Raw genomic sequence first — 18912 nt, 5'->3', positions numbered from 1 at the left:
TTGTCACTGTCCGGTTTTCCTCGTCATTTTGTTCTGTTTAGTCACGTTTAGTTCCTCTTCGTTATTTTGCACTTTGTCACGTCAGTTTGTTTTCTCCCAGCACCTGGTTTGCCCTCTTAAGTTCCCTCATTAAATTCCTTTTAAGTTACCCTTGCCTGGCTTCCGTGCATTTTGGGTCCTCCTCTTTCACCTCGCTACAAGCGAGCTTGACACAGATGATGCAGGAGAAGCTGCAGGAGGCGGCGTAGTGGCTATAGATAATATATTTAATATTTTTTGATATTATTAATTTTTGAATATTTTTTTTAGACCCGCGAAGCACTGAACCCGCGAAAGGTGAACCGCGAAGTAGCGAGGTATTACAGTATATATAATATATATGTATATATACGTATATATATATATATATATATATGTGTGTATATATATATATATATAGATACACATTTATATATATATATATGTACATATACATACATACATACATACACATACACAACTGTCTTTCTTGCTCGTTCCAGATTGCCTCATTCTATTTGCTCTACCAGTGTTGTGTAATTACAGCTAACAGGAAACACTCGATTTCAAGCTTTAGTCCCAACGAATCTCTATTAATAATTTTACTCACCTTGATAGACGTCATCCATGGCTGCAAAATCAGCAATTGGCTCATCAGCCTGAGATAACACAGGAGCATGAAATGCTTTTAATGTGATTTCCTGACAAATGCACATTGAACACAAACCAAAGAGCAATTGAATAACATAAAAGGGTGACCTAGTGACTTGTGTGCTGCTTACCTTTAGAGAGATGATACTCTCTGGGATGACACCCAAACTTCCCAATGTGGCCGAGTCGTCGGTCAAACCTTTCCCATCAATGGAAAGGTTTTGGTCAAACGGCGCCACAGAGAAGGCATGCATAATCTAAAAAGTTGCAAGAACAGCAAATTACATACAGATGGCTTGCTACCTAGCAGTTAAGAAATTATCAAGCACAAAGTGTATAAGTCTCTAAAATAGTTATCCCAAAATAACAGCCCTCAATCCACAAGATTCAAGAAAGCCAGATGAATTATTTTTGTTCAAATGCTTTTACATTTTTTTTATTAAAAAAAATAAAGGAACTATTTTGGGTGACCTTACCTGAATTTTCAGCTCTTTGAGGGTTTGATTTGCTGACACAATGAGGGCTTTTTCACCTCTGAGTTTCCGGTGCCGAGTGCTTCTCCTGATTCCACTGAGTTTAGTGGTGTTGGTTGGTAGAGAAGCCACTCCTTCTGGGGTGCTGTCGTCACTTAGTTTAAGCCGCTTTGCACCATCTTCTGACTGGTAAAATAACAATAGGAAGACGGAATACTATAAATTCAAATCATACAACCATAGCGGACCCGTGCATACTTGTGGTTCGGCATCTGTTGATTACACAGCCAGTGAAATATTTTTGCAAATTGAAGCACCTATAGATTCCCCATATATACATATATATGTATATATACATATATATATATATATATATATATATATATATATATACATATATATGTATATATACATATATATATATATATATATATAAGCATTAACTCAGGTGAATAATCCAACATTTTTTAACTCAGTTAAAAATTTTAACTCAATTAACTCAGTTTGATTTACTTAAAAAATAATTAGCATACTTTGCAAATATTGTGCCATATTAGCTGTCTTTAGCACGCCTCAGAACAAAACATGTTCAAGTTACCACTGGGCCTTGCATACCAACAACTGCTGGAGTGTGGCGCTTGTGAGAAATGTTTCGAAGAAAAATGGCTGTAATATTTCGATTGTATTTTGATCGTATTCAAGAAACAAAGAAAGCTATTAGAACAGTCATTGAATTAAATATACTTCATATTGGGTGATTTTGGATCAATTCCAAGATATTATTCAAATAAATATAATACAAGCTTCGCAAAAGATTGTAGTTGAAAAATGTGATTAATCATGGAATTTTTTGTGATTAATTAGTTAAAGAAAATTAATCACTTGACAGCACTAATATTTATATATATATATATTTATATATATATATATATATATATATATATATATATATATATATACATGCACTAATATATATATATATATATATATATATATATATATATATATATATATATGCACTTGTAGACTAATTTTTAGCTTTAGGCTAAAAACATACATGCTAAATTCTACTTTTGAGATGACATATGAGATTAATTTTGATCTCATCAGTACAGACATGCGCACTGAATTTATATTGTGACAGTTGAGTATAGCTAAGCTACATCTAAATTCTTTTTATTTTTATTTTTTTTACCTGGCTGAAGTCTGGATCGCTTTCTCCAACTACCTTTGGTTGCTCTTCCTTCTCCTCCTCTGCCTCGGAGCTGCTGGCATTCAACTCTGGAACTGCTTCTTTAATCATCTATTCAAAATGCAACATCAAAAGTAATAAAATAATGAGTTGAATGCACATCAATTGCAATAGTCTTTGACTCATCATTTAATTAAAATGTATGGATTTGTCATACCCTTTTGTCTTCAATGATTTTGCGGATATAAATTGTGGCTTGGGTGTACTCTCTGAGGTCTTTCTGTTGCTGGTAAAGGAACCCTTCTCTGCACTCCCAGCAGAGATCTGAATACATTACCACAAATAGACAAGAAAAACATGAAGATGATCATGATGGGAAAACAAAAGCAATAAATTGCACAGATGTTTACAAGGTTTTCTTTGTGATCAATTAAATGAGCCTAGGACTCATACTGAATTAGTACACTTTGTGGATGAACTGAAATCAGATAATTATTACTTCAGTATTCATTTTGTGATTTTTGTTTGGTGGTCTGCCATGAGATTTTTTGTGAATCTCTCTCCATTAAAGGGGACATCAAGTAAACGTTTTTCTACACAATAATATGAATATGAATTACGTGGCAAAATCCAAACCATTTTTTTTATTCATCTCAGAGTGTGGCCATTTTGCTAGTTGCTGTCGACTGAAAATGACAAAATCAGGTAATTCCCAATCACTATTCAACTTGCGAGACCGTCACATGACCAATCTCAGAAAAGTGAGCCGTGATTAGTTGTTACCTGAGCAACTGTGATGTCATTTTCAGTCGACAGCAAGTGCCAAAATGGCCGTCACATGAAATGGCTAAAAACGGGTGGCTTTTGCTGCTTAAGTCATATTCCACAAACACAGTATTAATCAGTTCCCGTGTTTATACTAGTCGGGACGCATAGAACATGCTCTTCTAAAAGAAATGTTGACTTCCCCTTTGAAGTCATTCACTGCCAACTCAGGTAAAATGAATGTAGTTTTTGGCTTCCATATCTGTCAATGGCAGTGAATGAGTTAATTTTAATCTTTCCCTCAGCCATAAAAGCATCTATTATCCATTTTCTGAACGGTTTGTCCTCATAAGGATTTCAGGTAACTCGAGCCAATTCCCGCTGACTTTGTTGTGCCGTGGATTGCACAACAGTTAACTGCTGGGAACAGATAAACCTGTAGCATGCTGTCAGGAGCTTCAAAGCCTTCACTGCAGGCCCAAACCTTACAGACCTACATTTAAAATTTAAACAAAGTGGAAATAATTTATTTCCAAAAGTCTTTTGTCTTCATTTCATAGAGTGTGTATTTGCCTTTTGGTTTCTAGTCATTTGTGGGTTTATTTATTTTTTGTCCAATGAGATATAGGCTTCGATGTGTTGTTGTGTACGTATTTCGTCACATGCCTTCAGAACCTTGATTCCAGGTGTTGTCGAGAGTCACGGCATTGAAATCGCTGGTTCTTCTTTCAGCCAATCAGATTGTAGATTCACATTAATATGCTTTTTCTGCTGCCGGTGATGAGTGAGTTTCTCCCTCTTCTCATTGGTTCAGCTACTAACGCTTCAGATTGGTTTAGCTCTATGTGCACCGAAGCTTCTTTCACGTTGGAGGATGTTATCGGACAATGGTTAAAAATTCAATTACAAGCGCGCTTGTCAAGAAAAACGGGACTTTATGAGGTTAGTTCAACCAACACTGCTTTGACTGGCTTGTATCAATCTAGAATTTTTTTGGCAGGCTTTTTCAGAGTAGTGATGAGTGGAACAGTTAGGGGGGTGTCGCGAAATACATGTATCGATATTATCCATTCAGGATACAAAATACTGTAACTAAATTCCATTACCGTTGCAGAAAAAAAACTGATTCAAGGTAAATTAAATAAATGTAGATTATTTTTGCAGAATTAAGCAAAGTTAACAAATTGGTCATGTGGAAAGTTTTGAAGAATATTATGAATCTTCCAAATCTATTTTCTCTCACCAGATTACCATTTTTTCCAGGCTATAAGACGCACTTGTGTATAAACCACAGAAACGCTTTTTTTGAAAAAAAAAAAACAAAAAAAACAAAAACAAAACAAAAAACAAACAAACATGCAAGCCGCATCAGACTAAAAGCCGCAGTTTTCTATGTTGAAAAAAAAACAGTTTTTTGTGTGTACAGAACGATTTTTGTACTGTGAATCCACATAAAGGACATAAAGAGATTGTTAAAACTGTCTTTTGTCACAGCAACAACTTTGCTAATTAAAACAGAACAAACCCAAGAGAAAAAAATTTTTTAAAAATCAAGATTCATTTAGTGTATCTTCTGAGGTATAAAGCGCCCCGACCGGCGAAAGAAAAATCCACAGAAAAGATGCACCGTTGTATTAACCACATGGTTCAAAATCTAGGATAAAAAGTAGTGGCTTATAGTCCGGAAAATGCGGTATGTTATCCATTTACTGGGGTGTCCCAATCCGATATTTATATTGGAATTGCGGTCTGATATCAGCCCTCCAAAAAAACAGTATCTGATTTTATCGGACTACATCCAAAATCTCAGATATTAGCACTCAAACACAAGCAGTCCCATTCGAGAATCCACTCCTGGCCTTGGATCCAGCAGCGTCGAGAGCGAGTGTGCATAGACCACGTGATGAAAACAACTACTCCTGTAAAGGAGCTAGAGAAGTTTACGATGTACAACAAAACTTGTTGCACGCTTATGGCCCTGGACAGGTTAAGTACTTCAGAATTTACAGTAAAACACTCCCCTGCACATTCCTACTCTAATGTTCCTCACAGAATTTTGAAAATAGTAAAATTAACAAACTTAATGAGGTAAATTTCTGCAAATTGGCACATTTAGCAACTTTAGAGCTGGTACAACAAAGTAAAAAATTAGGGGCTGCCCGTTTACAACCAGTACAAAAATAGTCTTGAGCCCTGATTTGATTTATTTTATTCAAGTGCAGAACATTCTCATGTTTGAGGTCGAATTTATGTAACCCAAATGTTTGAAATAGATAGGTCATACATTCTCATACCATTACTGACTATTTTTATTCAGTTTTAATAGTATATCTTGAAGTTTCTTTTAACAATGCAACTAAAAAAATAAATTACAGCATGTATGATTCCTGCTGATGTCGTATTAGATGCTATCAATATGGGACATTACTCTAGGTCGCAATATCGGTATTGGATTAGAAATCAAAACGACTACCCCACTATCTGCCTATCCATATGTCTGTCTGTCTGTTCGCCTCTGCAGCATTGTGCAAAAGTGGTTAGTATATCTGTCTCACATTTATTGTGTTTGGGATTTGAATTGTGGATGCTTAAGCTTCCTCCAGCATTCGAAAACTGCATATTAAACATCCATAAGACAGAAAAAAACTGAATCCCTAAAAATATCTAGAATATATATATATATATATATTAATATATATATATTAGCGCTGTCAAGTGATAAATTTCTTTAACTAATTAATCACAAAAAATTCCATGATTAATCACATTTTTTCACTACTATTTTTTGCGAAGCTTATAACAGATTTTACTTGAATAATATCTTTGATGCAAAATCACCAAATATGAAGTATATTTAATTCAAAGACTGTTCTAATAGCTTTCTTGGATTCTTGAACACGATTTAAACGGAGACATCTTTGCAGACATTTATTTTCGAAACATTTCTCAAAACTGCCCACAAGCGCCACACTCCAGCAGTGTTGGTTTGCAAGGCCCAGTGGTAACTTGAACACATTCTGAGACGTGTTAAAGGCAGCTAATATGGCACAATATTTGTAAAGTATGCAAATTATTTTTTCAGTAAATCAAACCATTTTGACAGCCCTAAATATATATATATATATATATATATATATATATATATATATATATATATATCTATCGTTCGATACAGTGGTCACGGTTCGGTGCGCACTGGATCAAACAATACGCAAAATGTTATGATGATGAGCAGCAGCGCAGTCTTACTCCGCCTTTTAATATGCTACATTGGCTAGTGCAGACCCATTCACTTTACGTTACTGCCCCTCCCACATTCATATTTTGGCCCAAGCTGCATGAGAAGCTCGCTAGCGGTTGCGACATGGTTACAAGTAGGGCTGGACGATATGACCACAAATTAATATTGCGATAAATTGAGCAATTTTACCTCGGTAACGATAAATGCACAATAAATTCCTCCCGTGGACCAAAATCAAAATAAATGCAGGAAATGCATATTAACTGTTTTTTTTATTGACCAACTGGTACACATTACTTTCAATAAAAAATAAAAGTACAAAAATCATTTGTATAAATATTCCAAATAGCTTGCTTTGCATGACTTCAACAATGTCACAAAGAAAAGGAGGAAAAGGTTACAGCTCTTTTTCTGCAAATAGATTGCGCCAAGATGCTGTAATATGTGCAAAGCCCTAGATTTGTGTGATCTCTTGTAAACAATATAAATAATACCAAATAAAAAAAATGCTAAATAAAATGAAAAAAAATGTCAATGCAAGCCAAATAAACAAGTGTGCATCATCTGGAAAATCTGCCGTCTCGAGTACTCTGATGCGCAGTCGCCACTTGTCATCTATGTAATGCACAGTCAGGCTCAATCAGGGATCCATGTTGTGACTCGACCACAAGTCGGATGGGGACGCAAAATGCGTGACATGTCTAAGCTCCCGTCCCGATGTTGTCCATATCGGGAAGTGCTGTTTGCGACAAATATTTTCGTACCTCTTGTCGGCTACTTTCATGAAGCGTTTAAATCCTGTGCGCTCCACTGTAACTAGAGGAGCTAACACTTTACCTATGTGCTTGGCTATCGCGTCCACCTCTGAGACGTTCTCTCGTATGGTGCTGCCTCCGTTAATGGGCTACGGTCACTTGTCGAACCTTGCTTCTTACTTTGAACTTTTAGCACAAGCTCCAAGTCAACAGCATGGTTGTGTTGTGGGTGGTGAAAAAGAAAAGGTTGGACGCGCTTGTTTCAGGTGCTTACAACGCACTTTGCAGTTCGTGTTCTTTTGCTCAAACATCGTCTTTATGGAACCCAAAACATTTCCAAATGACATATGTCGAATTTCTTTTCGGGATAAGCGCGACAGAAACAACTTCAACTAACGTTACTTCGTCTTTAGCCGTGACAGCCGCTTCTGGATTTGAATCGCCAGCTACGACCGTGTCGTCTGTTTTCATTCTTGTTCACATGGGTGGAGTCACGTGACTAGACGCGCTGTCCGTCTTAAAGGGGCATGAACATTGCCGCAGACAGAAAATACTTTTCTTTTTTTTTTTTAAACACCGAATTTACGGACATGGGCAAAATGATGTCGGTCATTGTAATAAATTTCTTTAATGGTAAATTTTCAGTTTATCGCCCAGCCCTAGTTACAAGCATATATCTGAAGTGGAAGAAGCTCCACCAAACTTCACGTGTGGCGTTTGGAAGTCATTTAGTTTTCAAGTATGCACCAGACGGAAAGCATGTCGGGGACTACAACTTCAACAGCAGGTCGCAAGTGTCACACAAGGCTTAAAGTACGTTGGTGGAAGTACAACAAACATGGTAACATTTTTACACCCACATCACTTCGATGTGAAAATGAGTGGAAAGTTAAAAGGTTCCTGTGCGGACCAATTTCACGAATAGTGCAATTCTTTATTCGTACAACAAGACAAGAGTCAAATTAGCACCGGCTTTGTCAGCAGCCCCCGCTGCGCTAGCTGACTGTTATGTCACTTGTCACTGCCGAGTGGGACATCAAATGCAAACGTTATTCGACACGGCTGCTCGAAAGTCACACGACTGATGATTTAAGCAGAAGTCTGAAAGAAGTGGCGGAGGATGAAAATTAGTGCACCCAAACCCGCAACTACACTTGTTTTAGTTTATTGATTTAATTTAAAATATTTTGGAGTTGTACAATGGGATAAAGTGTTTATTTTCTGCCTATCCTGAAAGTACAGTCAAGCACCCTCGATGATACACTTGATACAAAATGATCATAAATTAATTTTCCAGACTGTTTCCATACTAATGGAAGAGGATGTACATTCCCAATAGATTATAGAAAACTACAAATATACAAATATGTGTTGCCTTTATATATATAATATGATTTGAAGACACAGAGCTTGTTCCTACATTATGATGCAGTAGGTGCATGACATGTTGCTCTCTGAAACGTAATCACAACAAAAATTGTTTCTTTGAAACACTTTCCAAATTTTGTACACTTACCTGGCTGAGTGGTGTATTGAGTGGTGGGACCCGTGGCTGTGGTCTGTTTGCAGCAGTGGATGGAGATGGGATGGTCCACAATGAAGAGTTTGCTGATTACCTCCCATTCACTGGGCCAGAGCAGAGCAACGCTGTGCAGGACAAACCAAACAGCATGTAAAGATAAAAGTAAAGATTGCGTCACGTCATTGCCGTCTGCATGGTGAAAAAAATGTCACCTTCATGGTTTGAAGTGGGATTAAATTAAAGTTGACTATAAAGCTAGTATCTTTATTCAAAACAACTTTGCCAATTCAGGGACAATCAAACAATCTATATGCCGCCCAAGCAGTCTGTGTCCCGCCTGCGCAGACTGCATGATGACCCAACCTAACCATTCAGACTGCGGTAGTTGCATTGATAAAAAAATTAAATAAATCTATACATAGGTGAAAAGCTATACATAGCAGATCAAGGACCACATATGAAGGCAACCTAGGTAGTATTTAAAAAAAAAATCTAAATTGAGATAATTCAGATTGTGATTATTTTTAAATCTGTCAATGCACCAGTTTTTGTCTACAGATTTGCTCAAAATATTTGTTTCATATAAGTCAATTGTGTTATTTAAACTCACTGTTGTGCATCTCCGTTTATCAGGGAGTCGTAGGTGAACATGAAGCCTCCATGTGGACAGATTAGGAGGCTGTTGCCCACACTGGACACTGGGGAGGATTTAGTGGGTCTTCTGTCAGAGAGAAGGAAGGAAGAAAGGATTTAACCTGACAGGCGTTCCACCTTCTGTGTGCAGAGTTGGAGCGTAGTTACTCTAAGGCAGGCATGGGCAAACTACGGCCCGGGGGCTACATGCGGCCTGATAAACGTTTTATTCCGGCCCGCCCCAAAACAATTAAATGAATAAACCTTGTTAATGTTTCATTTTCTAAATACTGTGGTGTGTCAAAGACATATTTTGTTGTAATGCTTTTGTTCACTTTCATTTTTTTCCCGATGAGGTGAAGTTACCAAAACACTCCATCCATCTGATGCTGGTCTGGCCCCTCTGTCAAATTTTAGAACCCATTGTGGACCGCCAATCAAAAAGTTTGCCCACTCCTGCTCAAAGGCCGACCATGGCAACAGATTGGTTTCTTTATTGTTCGAATTGGAGGACAATGGCAAATAATTTGAGTTAATCACGCGAGTTTTTTTTTTTGTTTACATTAACGTGGCGGGTCTCCATTTGACTTTGCAAATTCAAATGACTTCATCTAGTTCCACCTCCTTAGCCATTCATGGCGGGCCATCACAGTACCCGCAGAGATGCTGTTGAATACACGAGCACTGACTCTCATATATAACACAGTCCAATGAAGAAAGTCCCACGAACAAACACATGAGACAGGCGGGCTCGTTTCTGTCAGTCGTCAGCAAAACGAGCAATCTTCAGTGACAGACTGAGAGATCTGCCAGTACAAGACCCGGTTACCGATGATTATACTGACGGATGAAAACCAACTTCAGTCAGTGCTTAGTCCATCTATTTTTTTTCGTTTCTTGTCAATCGTCTGCAAAACAGACTGCTGGACCTCACGTCAGTACTGATGGAATGTCCACCTCTGCAAAGTAAGCTACATATTTTTGCACACGTAGATCTAAATAAGAGGCATAAAAAATAAATCACAGGCTCGATCTCCGTGTGTCAAAAGCTGTAACACGACTGATCTGATAAATGCAGTGTGGCATGTAAACGGCAATAAATCACAACACGAAAAAAGGTGACCAGAAACCTTCATTTGGAATGATTTCAATTAGAATGACAGAAAAAACGTCTTCATGTACACCAGACTCCAGACATTTCCAGGCCATACGAGTCTATCATACTCGATATAAACTACTCAAGAATTTTTTAGTACCCTCTATAGGTGGAAAGTTGACACTGCAGTCAAATTAGTAACATTTAAAGGTTATAAAAAAAAAGGTCGACGGAAACACACACAAAAAAAATCTATTTTTTGTAAATTTATTCAACCAAAACTAAAAACGTTTTTAGTCTGTTTGAGTTAAAAAATAGGCATACAAGATTTCTGATGGACTACAAAGGATTGTGCATTACAAACAGATAAAAGTGGTAACAGTGGAATCAATGCTCATTGCTCCAAAATAATCCGGGAACCAATTTTTATTTGGCAACTGTTGTGGCTTTATTTCGCTTAAAGCAACATAAAATCAAAACATATTAACAACAATGACTTCTAGTAGACTTGTTCTATAATACAGTAGCACAAGTACTAACTCTATCAACTTGTTTACTTGTACCAGCCTGCAGTTATCAGAGCGAAGTAGCCTCGCGAGTATCATTGTCGCCATGGTCAGTCAAACGAAAGTGTGTCAGTGGGTGTGAGCAGAGACGAATAACCCCAGATATGTTTGTCTTGTGCTAGTGTGTTCTACGATGTGTGCAGAGCGCATGCGCCCTGCGTGTTGTCCCGGTGGTGGGCGTGCCCAAACGAGGATAGGTTGCACCAGCATTGCACTTTTTTGAAAGACAGATTACGCGTACATTCAGAAGGGATGTCATAAATTTTGAGCGTCTGACAGACCACACGCTAACAATTTCGTCACGTCTCGTCTACCAAAATTCATGTTAGCTCGTCACCGTCTCGCTATCGTCATGAAAAAAAAGGGGCGTTATATTTTTGTCATCGTTGACGAAAGCAACACTTTTGTTGCTTAACTCAGAATCCACAAACACAATATTAATCAAAATGCCATGTTTTGACTAGTGAAGGCGTTTTTTGGGGGTGGGTTGACAACCCCTCAAAAAGAATTTTCCTCAATTGTTCTCAAGTGTTCAAAACTGTTCAAAATGCGCTTTTTATAATATCAAAGGTATTCCATTCCTTGTCCTTATAGTCCTCGTTTGAATTAATACAAATATTTTTTTTAAATCGAGCGATGAGCCGTGATTCCACTGCTTTTTATTGCTGATTTAATTTTATTGCGTGGTTTTGTTTCAGTACCGGTATTGAGATATTTTATGCAAGTATCATATCGAAGTGAACATTTTGGAATTGTAACAACATTGAAGATAGACACAAAAATACAAATGTGTTTGTTTTGTTGTTAGAAAAAAAAATACCTGATAAATTTTCTCCACTCATCCACAAAAAACAGAGGGACAACATAGAGCACGTCTGTGTCCTGGAATAATAAAGCACAAAGGGTTTATTAATCAAAGTCCAGCACACTGAAAGTGTTTGATGTTGTTACCTGGGGCCACTTGGTCAGGGTTGGCCGGTTCTTCTCATGGAAGAGGTTGAGTAGTTGGTTCTTCTGGTCCAGAGCCATCATTTTACTCACAGCTTCATTGTCTTTTTCTTCCTGTTCCAGTGTCTGGACACACAAGGACGAAATGTTTGGATTCTGCTTCACTTCACGTATACACGGGCAGTCCCGATCACATTTTCTTTGGCACCTGAGTCTGAGTCTTTGGTTTAAACAGACACACATTCCTGTCATCATATGTATTTGCATTTATATTATAAGACCCAATACACCAAATCAGTGCCAATTGCTTTTTATCACACACTCAAATCTTAGGTTCTATTGTTTTCCTTTTACTTCTAAATTTGATGATACACATTAGGGCTGCACAATATAGCGAAATAATATCGTCGATAATGGCCCATGCAATATGCATATCGTGAAGACGTGCAGTAAATTTCTTCGGGAACAGTGCGCTTTTTACCTGAATCGCCATCTAACAGGTGAACAGTTTCCAGAGGCATTGTGATTGATGAGCTCAAAATACAATGAGATTGCTTATTTTTCCAAATGAAAAAAAAAAGCCCTTCTTTCATGAGACAATAAAAATGTAATTTCTTTAGCTACATATTAAATATTGCTATATAAATATCACTATATTGAATAGGGGTGTCCCAATACCAAATTGTTTATGGGATCGAGTTCGCATATCAGCCCAAAAACCTGTAATATCTGTATTATTCCCTGGATTTTATCGGACTAGATCCAAAATGTCCGATACTAGCACTCATAGACAAGCAGTCCATTCAAGAATACATTTTGGCAGAACACCAGACATGGAGTGGAGACTAGACTTTTAGAGACTGGAAGAATGGTAAGATATATTGGCTGGGGTGATTAGTTTTGCGTTATTGTTTTAAATTTGATGCTCTGCAGTGCTTTAAATGATGGTGAGATTATTCTACTAACACCACACATTATAGTGGGTTGGTTTCCCATGTAATCGTTGGTAAGTTTACAGCTCTAGCTCTCTCGACTCCATATCATTACACCTCCGCCTGAACTGAACCCGCGCTCAAGTCAGAAGGCAACTGCGAGCCGAGCCTCGACGCCGACGCGACTGCTAAGAAAGTCGTCGAGGCTCCGCCACCCAAAGTCAACGCGTGGAGCCGCCGGACGACGGGCAGGGTGCCACTCCACAGCGTCGACTCGTCGGCCTCGCAAGACAGAGATCAGCAAAACGTTCCGAAGGTCGTCCGTGCCAGCAAACCCCGAACCAGAAAATCCAGCAAGAAAACGCGGCTAGCTTACCTGCTACCGGTTGCTGCTTCCCGGCTTCACTAGCCAGCCCAGCTATGTCGATCAGCTGTGACTGGCTTGCTTTCTGCCGTCCACACGGCTCACCACCGCCTGCTCTGCTTCAACACCCGGACATCCTCTACGTGCCCCGGCGAAGATGCACTCACCGGGGCTCACGCCGAAACTACCAATACGACAACTCCAGCTCCATCAGGTCGTTCTGGTCCAACGCTCGCCGCCCACGGAAGAACACCGGACGCAGTGCGGATCCCTCTGTGCTGACCCGCGTCTTGAGATCGGATAGCATCGCGGCCGCGAGCAGCTGCACTGCTGTCAACATCGGCCTGCTGAACATCCGCTCCCTTACGAGTAAGGGCCATTTCGTTCACGACCTCCTGACAGACCGTGAGTTTGACATTTTATGTCTAACTGAGACATGGCAGCAACCAAATGATTATGGTACTCTCAACGAAGCTACCCCACCGGGCTTTGTTTATCATGCTGTACCTCGCATTACCGGGAGTGGAGGTGGCCTCGCGATGATTCTGCGCCCGTAAATGTGCCAACTTTTTTATCGTTTGAAGCTACAGTTATACAGCTATCTGGATCAACTCCCACACTGATTGCCACTCATTACCGACCACCAAAACCAAACAAGGAGTTTATCACTGACATCACTGCATGCCTCACTCATCTGTATACACTATCCCCTAATGTGATTCTCTTAGGAGATTTTAATATCCACATGGACAATATCAATAACTCACTCACCAAAGACTTTACCTCCTGTCTGGACAGTTTTGGTTTTCAACAGTTTGTCAACTTTCCCACACACAGTAAAGGACACATTCTGGATTTAATTTGCTGTTTAGGATTGTCACCAACAAACTGTAAAACCGATCTTCTGCCATACACAGATCATCTATTGCTTTCATTCAGTGTTAATCTGTTCTTTTTCAAATTCAACCCACAACGCATTATACATTTCCATAAAATCAAGGACATTAACCCGGACAATTTAGTATCACTTATCAACAACATGCCGAGCACTGATTGTCTTTCTACAACAGATGAGTTTTTGACACACTACAACTCAAACCTCCATAACATTCTCAATACCCTGGCCCCACTCAAAACCCGAACTGTCTCATTCAACCAAAATTCACCCTGGTTTACCCCCACCCTCAGACAACTTAAATCAAAAGGCCGTCAACTCGAAAGACTATACAGAAAAACTGGACTCACTATTCATAAAGAAATGTACACTACCGACTTCCTCCATTACAAGGACTCAATTTCCAAAGCCAAATCTATCTATTACTCCAGTCTAATCAGTTCCAATGAAGGTAACCCAAAAACACTATTTTCTCTCATTTCTAAATTCACTAAACCTGCTGACACTCTTCCATCACATCTCTATTCCACAGATTTCTGTAACACTCTGGCCTCATTTTTTACATCCAAAATCCAACTTATCCACCAGATTGCCGAACAAAAGCATTTTCGTGTTTAGGGTGTTGTTACGAGTGTAACTATAAATCTAGGATGTTTGCATTAAAAAAAACTAACGTGAGTATTCTTAAAATTGATTTATTTCTCAAAATACGGTTGGTCAAGTTTACTTCACACTTGGTGTTTGAATAAAAAAGAAAGGTATTAGAAAATATCTCCAATGTCCACTTACCAGACACTGTGGACAGGGACTTTGGTCTTGGGTAAATTCAAGGGCTTTTGGGAAGTATGCTCTAAGCTTGGTCCAAACTTCAGGAGAAACCAGCTTACGTTCTGTGTCCAGGATACTCAGTCTTCCTGATGAAGCAACAAAACCATTGCCAATCATTAACCCCACATCACAAAAACAGAAGCTGGGAATTTGTGCATGAGTCATTTTTACATGCTATATGAACATACCATGACTGCAGACAATGTCCTCATTGAACGTCTTCATCTCCTCTTTATTAGCCTCTGAACCCTCAGCGCTGCAATCTATAAGCAAACAATTACTCAATTCAGTTTGGCAATCAGGCTGAATTCAATACTGTCACACTGCGGACAGATTTCTTAATGTCACTATCTGTGATTCAAGTTTTGTAGTTTCTTACCTCGCTAAAATGCAGTTCACTTTTTGCGGTCCCATAATACATACATATATACACCATACTTAGTGTAATTGCATCTCAATATTTGAGGGGTTTGAAATGGATGCAGTTCACTGCAGTTCACAAAACATTCTGTCAGCCATGCATGCTAATTATAATCAAATCCCATTTCAAATCCCTCCATGAGCTGTCACCTTATCGTGGTGGAGGGGTTTGCGTGTCCCAATGATCCTAGGAGCTAAGTTGTCGGGGGCTTTTTTGCCCCTGGTAGGGTCACCCATGGCAAACAGGTCCTAGGTGAGGGTCCAGACAAAGCATGGCTCACAAGAACCCCAATGATGACCACAATATATGGACCACGATTTCCCTTGCCCGGACGCGAGTCACCGGGGCCCCCCTCTGGAGCCAGGCCTGGAGGTGGGGCTCGTTGGCGTGAGCCTGGTGGCCGGGCCTGCACCCATGGGGCTCGGCCGGGCTCAGCCCGAAGAGGCACATGGGCTCACCACCTGTGGGAGGGGCCAAAGGGGTTCGGTGCAATGCAAGTCGGGCAGCGGCAAGAGGCAGGGACCTTGGCGCTCTGATCCCCGGCTACAGAAACTAGCTCTTGGGACATGGAATGTCACCTCTCTGGCTGGGAAGGAGTCTGAGCTGGTGTGCGAGGCAGGGAAACTCCGACTAGATAGTAGTCGGGCTCACCTCCACACACAGCTTAGGCTCTGGTTCCAGTCCTCTTGAGAGGGGTTGGACACTCTTCCACTCTGGAGTTGCCCAAGGTGAGAGACGCCGAGCAGGTGTGGGCATACTTATTACCCCCCGGCTTGGCGCCTGTACACTGGGGTTCACCCCGGTAGACGAGAGGGTAGCCTCCCTCCGCCTCAAGGTGGGGGGACGGGTGCTGACTGTTGTTTGTGCTTATACACCAAACAGCAGTTCAGAGTACCCACCCTTTTTGGAGTCTTTGGAGGGTGTGCTGGAGAGCGTTCCCCCTGGAGACTTCCTCGTCCTGCTGGGGGACTTCAATGCTCACGTGGGTAACGACAGTGAGACCTGGAAGGGCGTGATTGGGAGGAATGGCCCCCTAATCTGAACCCGAGCGGTGTTCTGTTACTAGACTTCTGTGCTCGTCATGGATTGTCGATAACGAACACCATGTTCAAGCATAAGGGTGTCCATATGTGCACTTGGCACCAGGACACCCAAGGCCGCAGTTTGATGATCGACTTTGTAGTCGTGTCATCGGATTTGCGGCCGCATGTTTTGGACACTCGGGTGAAGACAGGGGCGGAGCTGACAACTGATCACCACCTGGTGGTGAGTTGGCTCCGATGGTGGGGGAAGATGCCGGTCCGACCCGGCAGACCCAAGCGTATTGTGAGGGTCTGCTGGGAACGCTTGGCAGAATCCCCTGTCAGAAAGAGTTTCAACTCCCACCTCCGGCAGAACTTCGCCCACGTACCGGGGGAGGCGGGGGACATTGAGTCTGAGTGGACCATGTTTCGTGCCTCCATTGTTGAGGCAGCCGATCGAAGCTGTGGACGCAAGGTTGTCGGTGCCTGTCGTGGCGGCAACCCCCGAACCCGCTGGTGGACACCGGCGGTAAGGGACGCTGTCAGGCTGAAGAAAGAGTCCTATCGGGCCTTTCTGGCCTGTGGGACTCCGGAGGCAGCTGACAGGTACCGACTGGCCAAGCGGAATACGGCTTCGGTGGTTGCCGAAGCAAAAACTCGGGCGTAGGAGGAGTTTGGTGAGGCCATGGAAAACGACTTCCAGACGGCATCGAAGAAATTCTGGTCCACCATCCGTCGTCTCAGGAGAGGGAAGCAGTGCACCATCAACACTATTTATAGTGGAGATGGGGTGCTGCTGACCTTGACTCGGGACGTTGTGAGTCGGTGGGGAGAATACTTCGAAGACCTCCTCAATTCTACCGACACGCCTTCCATTGAGGAAGCAGAGCCTGAGGACTCCGTGGTGGACTCATCTATCTCAGGGGCTGAAGTAACCGAGGTGGTTAACAAGCTCCTCGGTGGCCAGGCCACGGGGGTGGATGAGATCCGCCCGGAGTTCCTTAGGGCTCTGGATGTTGTGGGGCTGTCATGGTTGACACGCCTCTACAGCATTGCGTGGACATCGGGGACAGTGCCTCTGGATTGGCAGACCGGGGTGGTGGTCCCCCTTTTTAAGAAGGGGGACCGGAGGGTGTGTTCCAATTATAGAGGGATCACACTCCTCATCCTCCCTGGTAAGGTCTACTCAGGGGTACTGGAGAGGAGGGTCCGTCGGGAGGTTGAATCTCAGCTCCAAGAGGCGCAGTGTGGTTTTCGTCCTGGCCGTGGAACGGTGGACCAGCTCTACACTCTCTACAGGGTCCTTGAGGGTGCATGGGAGTTCGCCCAACCAGTCTACATGTGTTTTGTGGACTTGGAGAAGGCGTTCGACCGTGTCCCACGGGGAGTTCTGTGGAGCGTGCTCCGGGAGTACAGGGTACAGAGCCCCTTGATACGGGCAGTTGGGTCCCTGTACCACCGATGTCAGAGTTTGGTCTGCATTGCTGGCAATAAGTCGGATTCGTTTCCAGTGAGGGTTGGACTCCGCCAAGGCTGCCCTTTGTCGCCGATTCTGTTCATAACTTTTATGGACAGAATTTCTAGGCGCAGTCGGGGCGATGAGGGGATCCGGTTTGGTGACCTCAGTATTTCATCTCTGCTTTTCGCAGATGATGTGGTACTGTTGGCTTCCTCAGGCCGTGATCTCCAACTCTCACTGGAGCGGTTTGCAGCCGAGTGTGAAGCGGTTGGGATGAAGATCAGCACCTCTAAATCTGAGACCATGGTTCTCAGTCGGAAAAGGGTGGAGTGCCCTCTCCAGGTCGGGGAGGAGATCCTGCCACCAAGTGGAGGAGTTTAAGTATCTTGGGGTCTTGTTTACGAGTGAGGGGAGGACGGAGCGAGAGATCGACAGGCGGATCGGTGCAGCCTCCGCTGTGATGCGGTCGCTGTATCGGTCTGTCGTGGTGAAGAGGGAGCTGAGCCAAAAGGCGAAGCTCTCGATTTACCGGTCGATCTACGTTCCTACCCTCACCTATGGTCACGAGCTGTGGGTCGCGACCGAAAGAACAAGATCTCGGATACAAGCGGCCGAAATGAGTTTCCTCCGCAGGGTGTCTGGGCTCTCCCTTAGAGATAGGGTGAGAAGCTCGGCCATCCGGGAGGGACTCAGTGTCGAGCCGCTGTTCCTCCACGTAGAGAGGAGCCAGATGAGGAGTAAAGGATTTTATACATTTGACTATAAAGGATTTAATACGATTGACTACAAGTTACATGTATTCCGTTTAATGCAATAAAGATATTTGCTGATTGTGCTTTGATTCGATGTGCAGTGGAAGGTCAGGGCAGGCTGTGTGTAATGCGTAGGTGGCAGATATTTTTTGTACAGGACGAGCCGCACTTCTGATAACGGGGGTACTGACGCAGGCCTCCCGCCATCAAGGCGCTGCTGTGTGAGATTGGACGAGCCGACACGTCATCCTGCGGGCAGAAGACGTCCACTAAGAGAAAGCTAAAGTTAACTGCAGATGACACATAGCCAATAGTAGAATAGTAGGTTATCTTTGTTTTGTTTGCTGAAATGTATAATTGATCCTGGGCAACTCGGGGG

General features: G+C 41.9%; 1 protein-coding gene and 1 pseudogene across 4 annotated transcripts in view; both read right to left on the bottom strand.

The window, feature by feature from the left end:
* Positions 1-18912, bottom strand: part of usp48 (ubiquitin specific peptidase 48) — a 42587-nt gene that overhangs the window by 3646 nt on the left and 20029 nt on the right. For all 4 annotated transcript variants that reach the window (XR_015845752.1, XR_015845750.1, XR_015845751.1 and 1 more), the window contains 11 exons: positions 15068-15142; positions 14841-14965; positions 11864-11986; positions 11733-11794; positions 9228-9338; positions 8612-8742; positions 2552-2658; positions 2338-2445; positions 1146-1328; positions 801-926; positions 629-677 (listed from right to left, as the gene is read on the bottom strand). Coding sequence is in view for 1 of the 4 variants with exons in the window: in XM_088308199.1 (XP_088164325.1) it covers positions 629-677; positions 801-926; positions 1146-1328; positions 2338-2445; positions 2552-2658; positions 8612-8742; positions 9228-9338; positions 11733-11794; positions 11864-11986; positions 14841-14965; positions 15068-15142 (1200 nt within the window). In the remaining 3 variants the exon portion in view is untranslated. The remainder of the gene's footprint in view (positions 1-628; positions 678-800; positions 927-1145; positions 1329-2337; positions 2446-2551; positions 2659-8611; positions 8743-9227; positions 9339-11732; positions 11795-11863; positions 11987-14840; positions 14966-15067; positions 15143-18912) is intronic.
* Positions 15639-17375, bottom strand: LOC148328142 (uncharacterized; annotated as a pseudogene).

Source organism: Idiotropiscis lumnitzeri, chromosome 11 (assembly GCF_059441095.1).
Source record: "Idiotropiscis lumnitzeri isolate Australia: NSW breed Sydney's pygmy pipehorse chromosome 11, RoL_Ilum_1.0, whole genome shotgun sequence".
Classification (NCBI taxonomy): domain Eukaryota; kingdom Metazoa; phylum Chordata; class Actinopteri; order Syngnathiformes; family Syngnathidae; genus Idiotropiscis; species Idiotropiscis lumnitzeri.
This window is presented reverse-complemented; position numbering and strand designations above follow the sequence as displayed.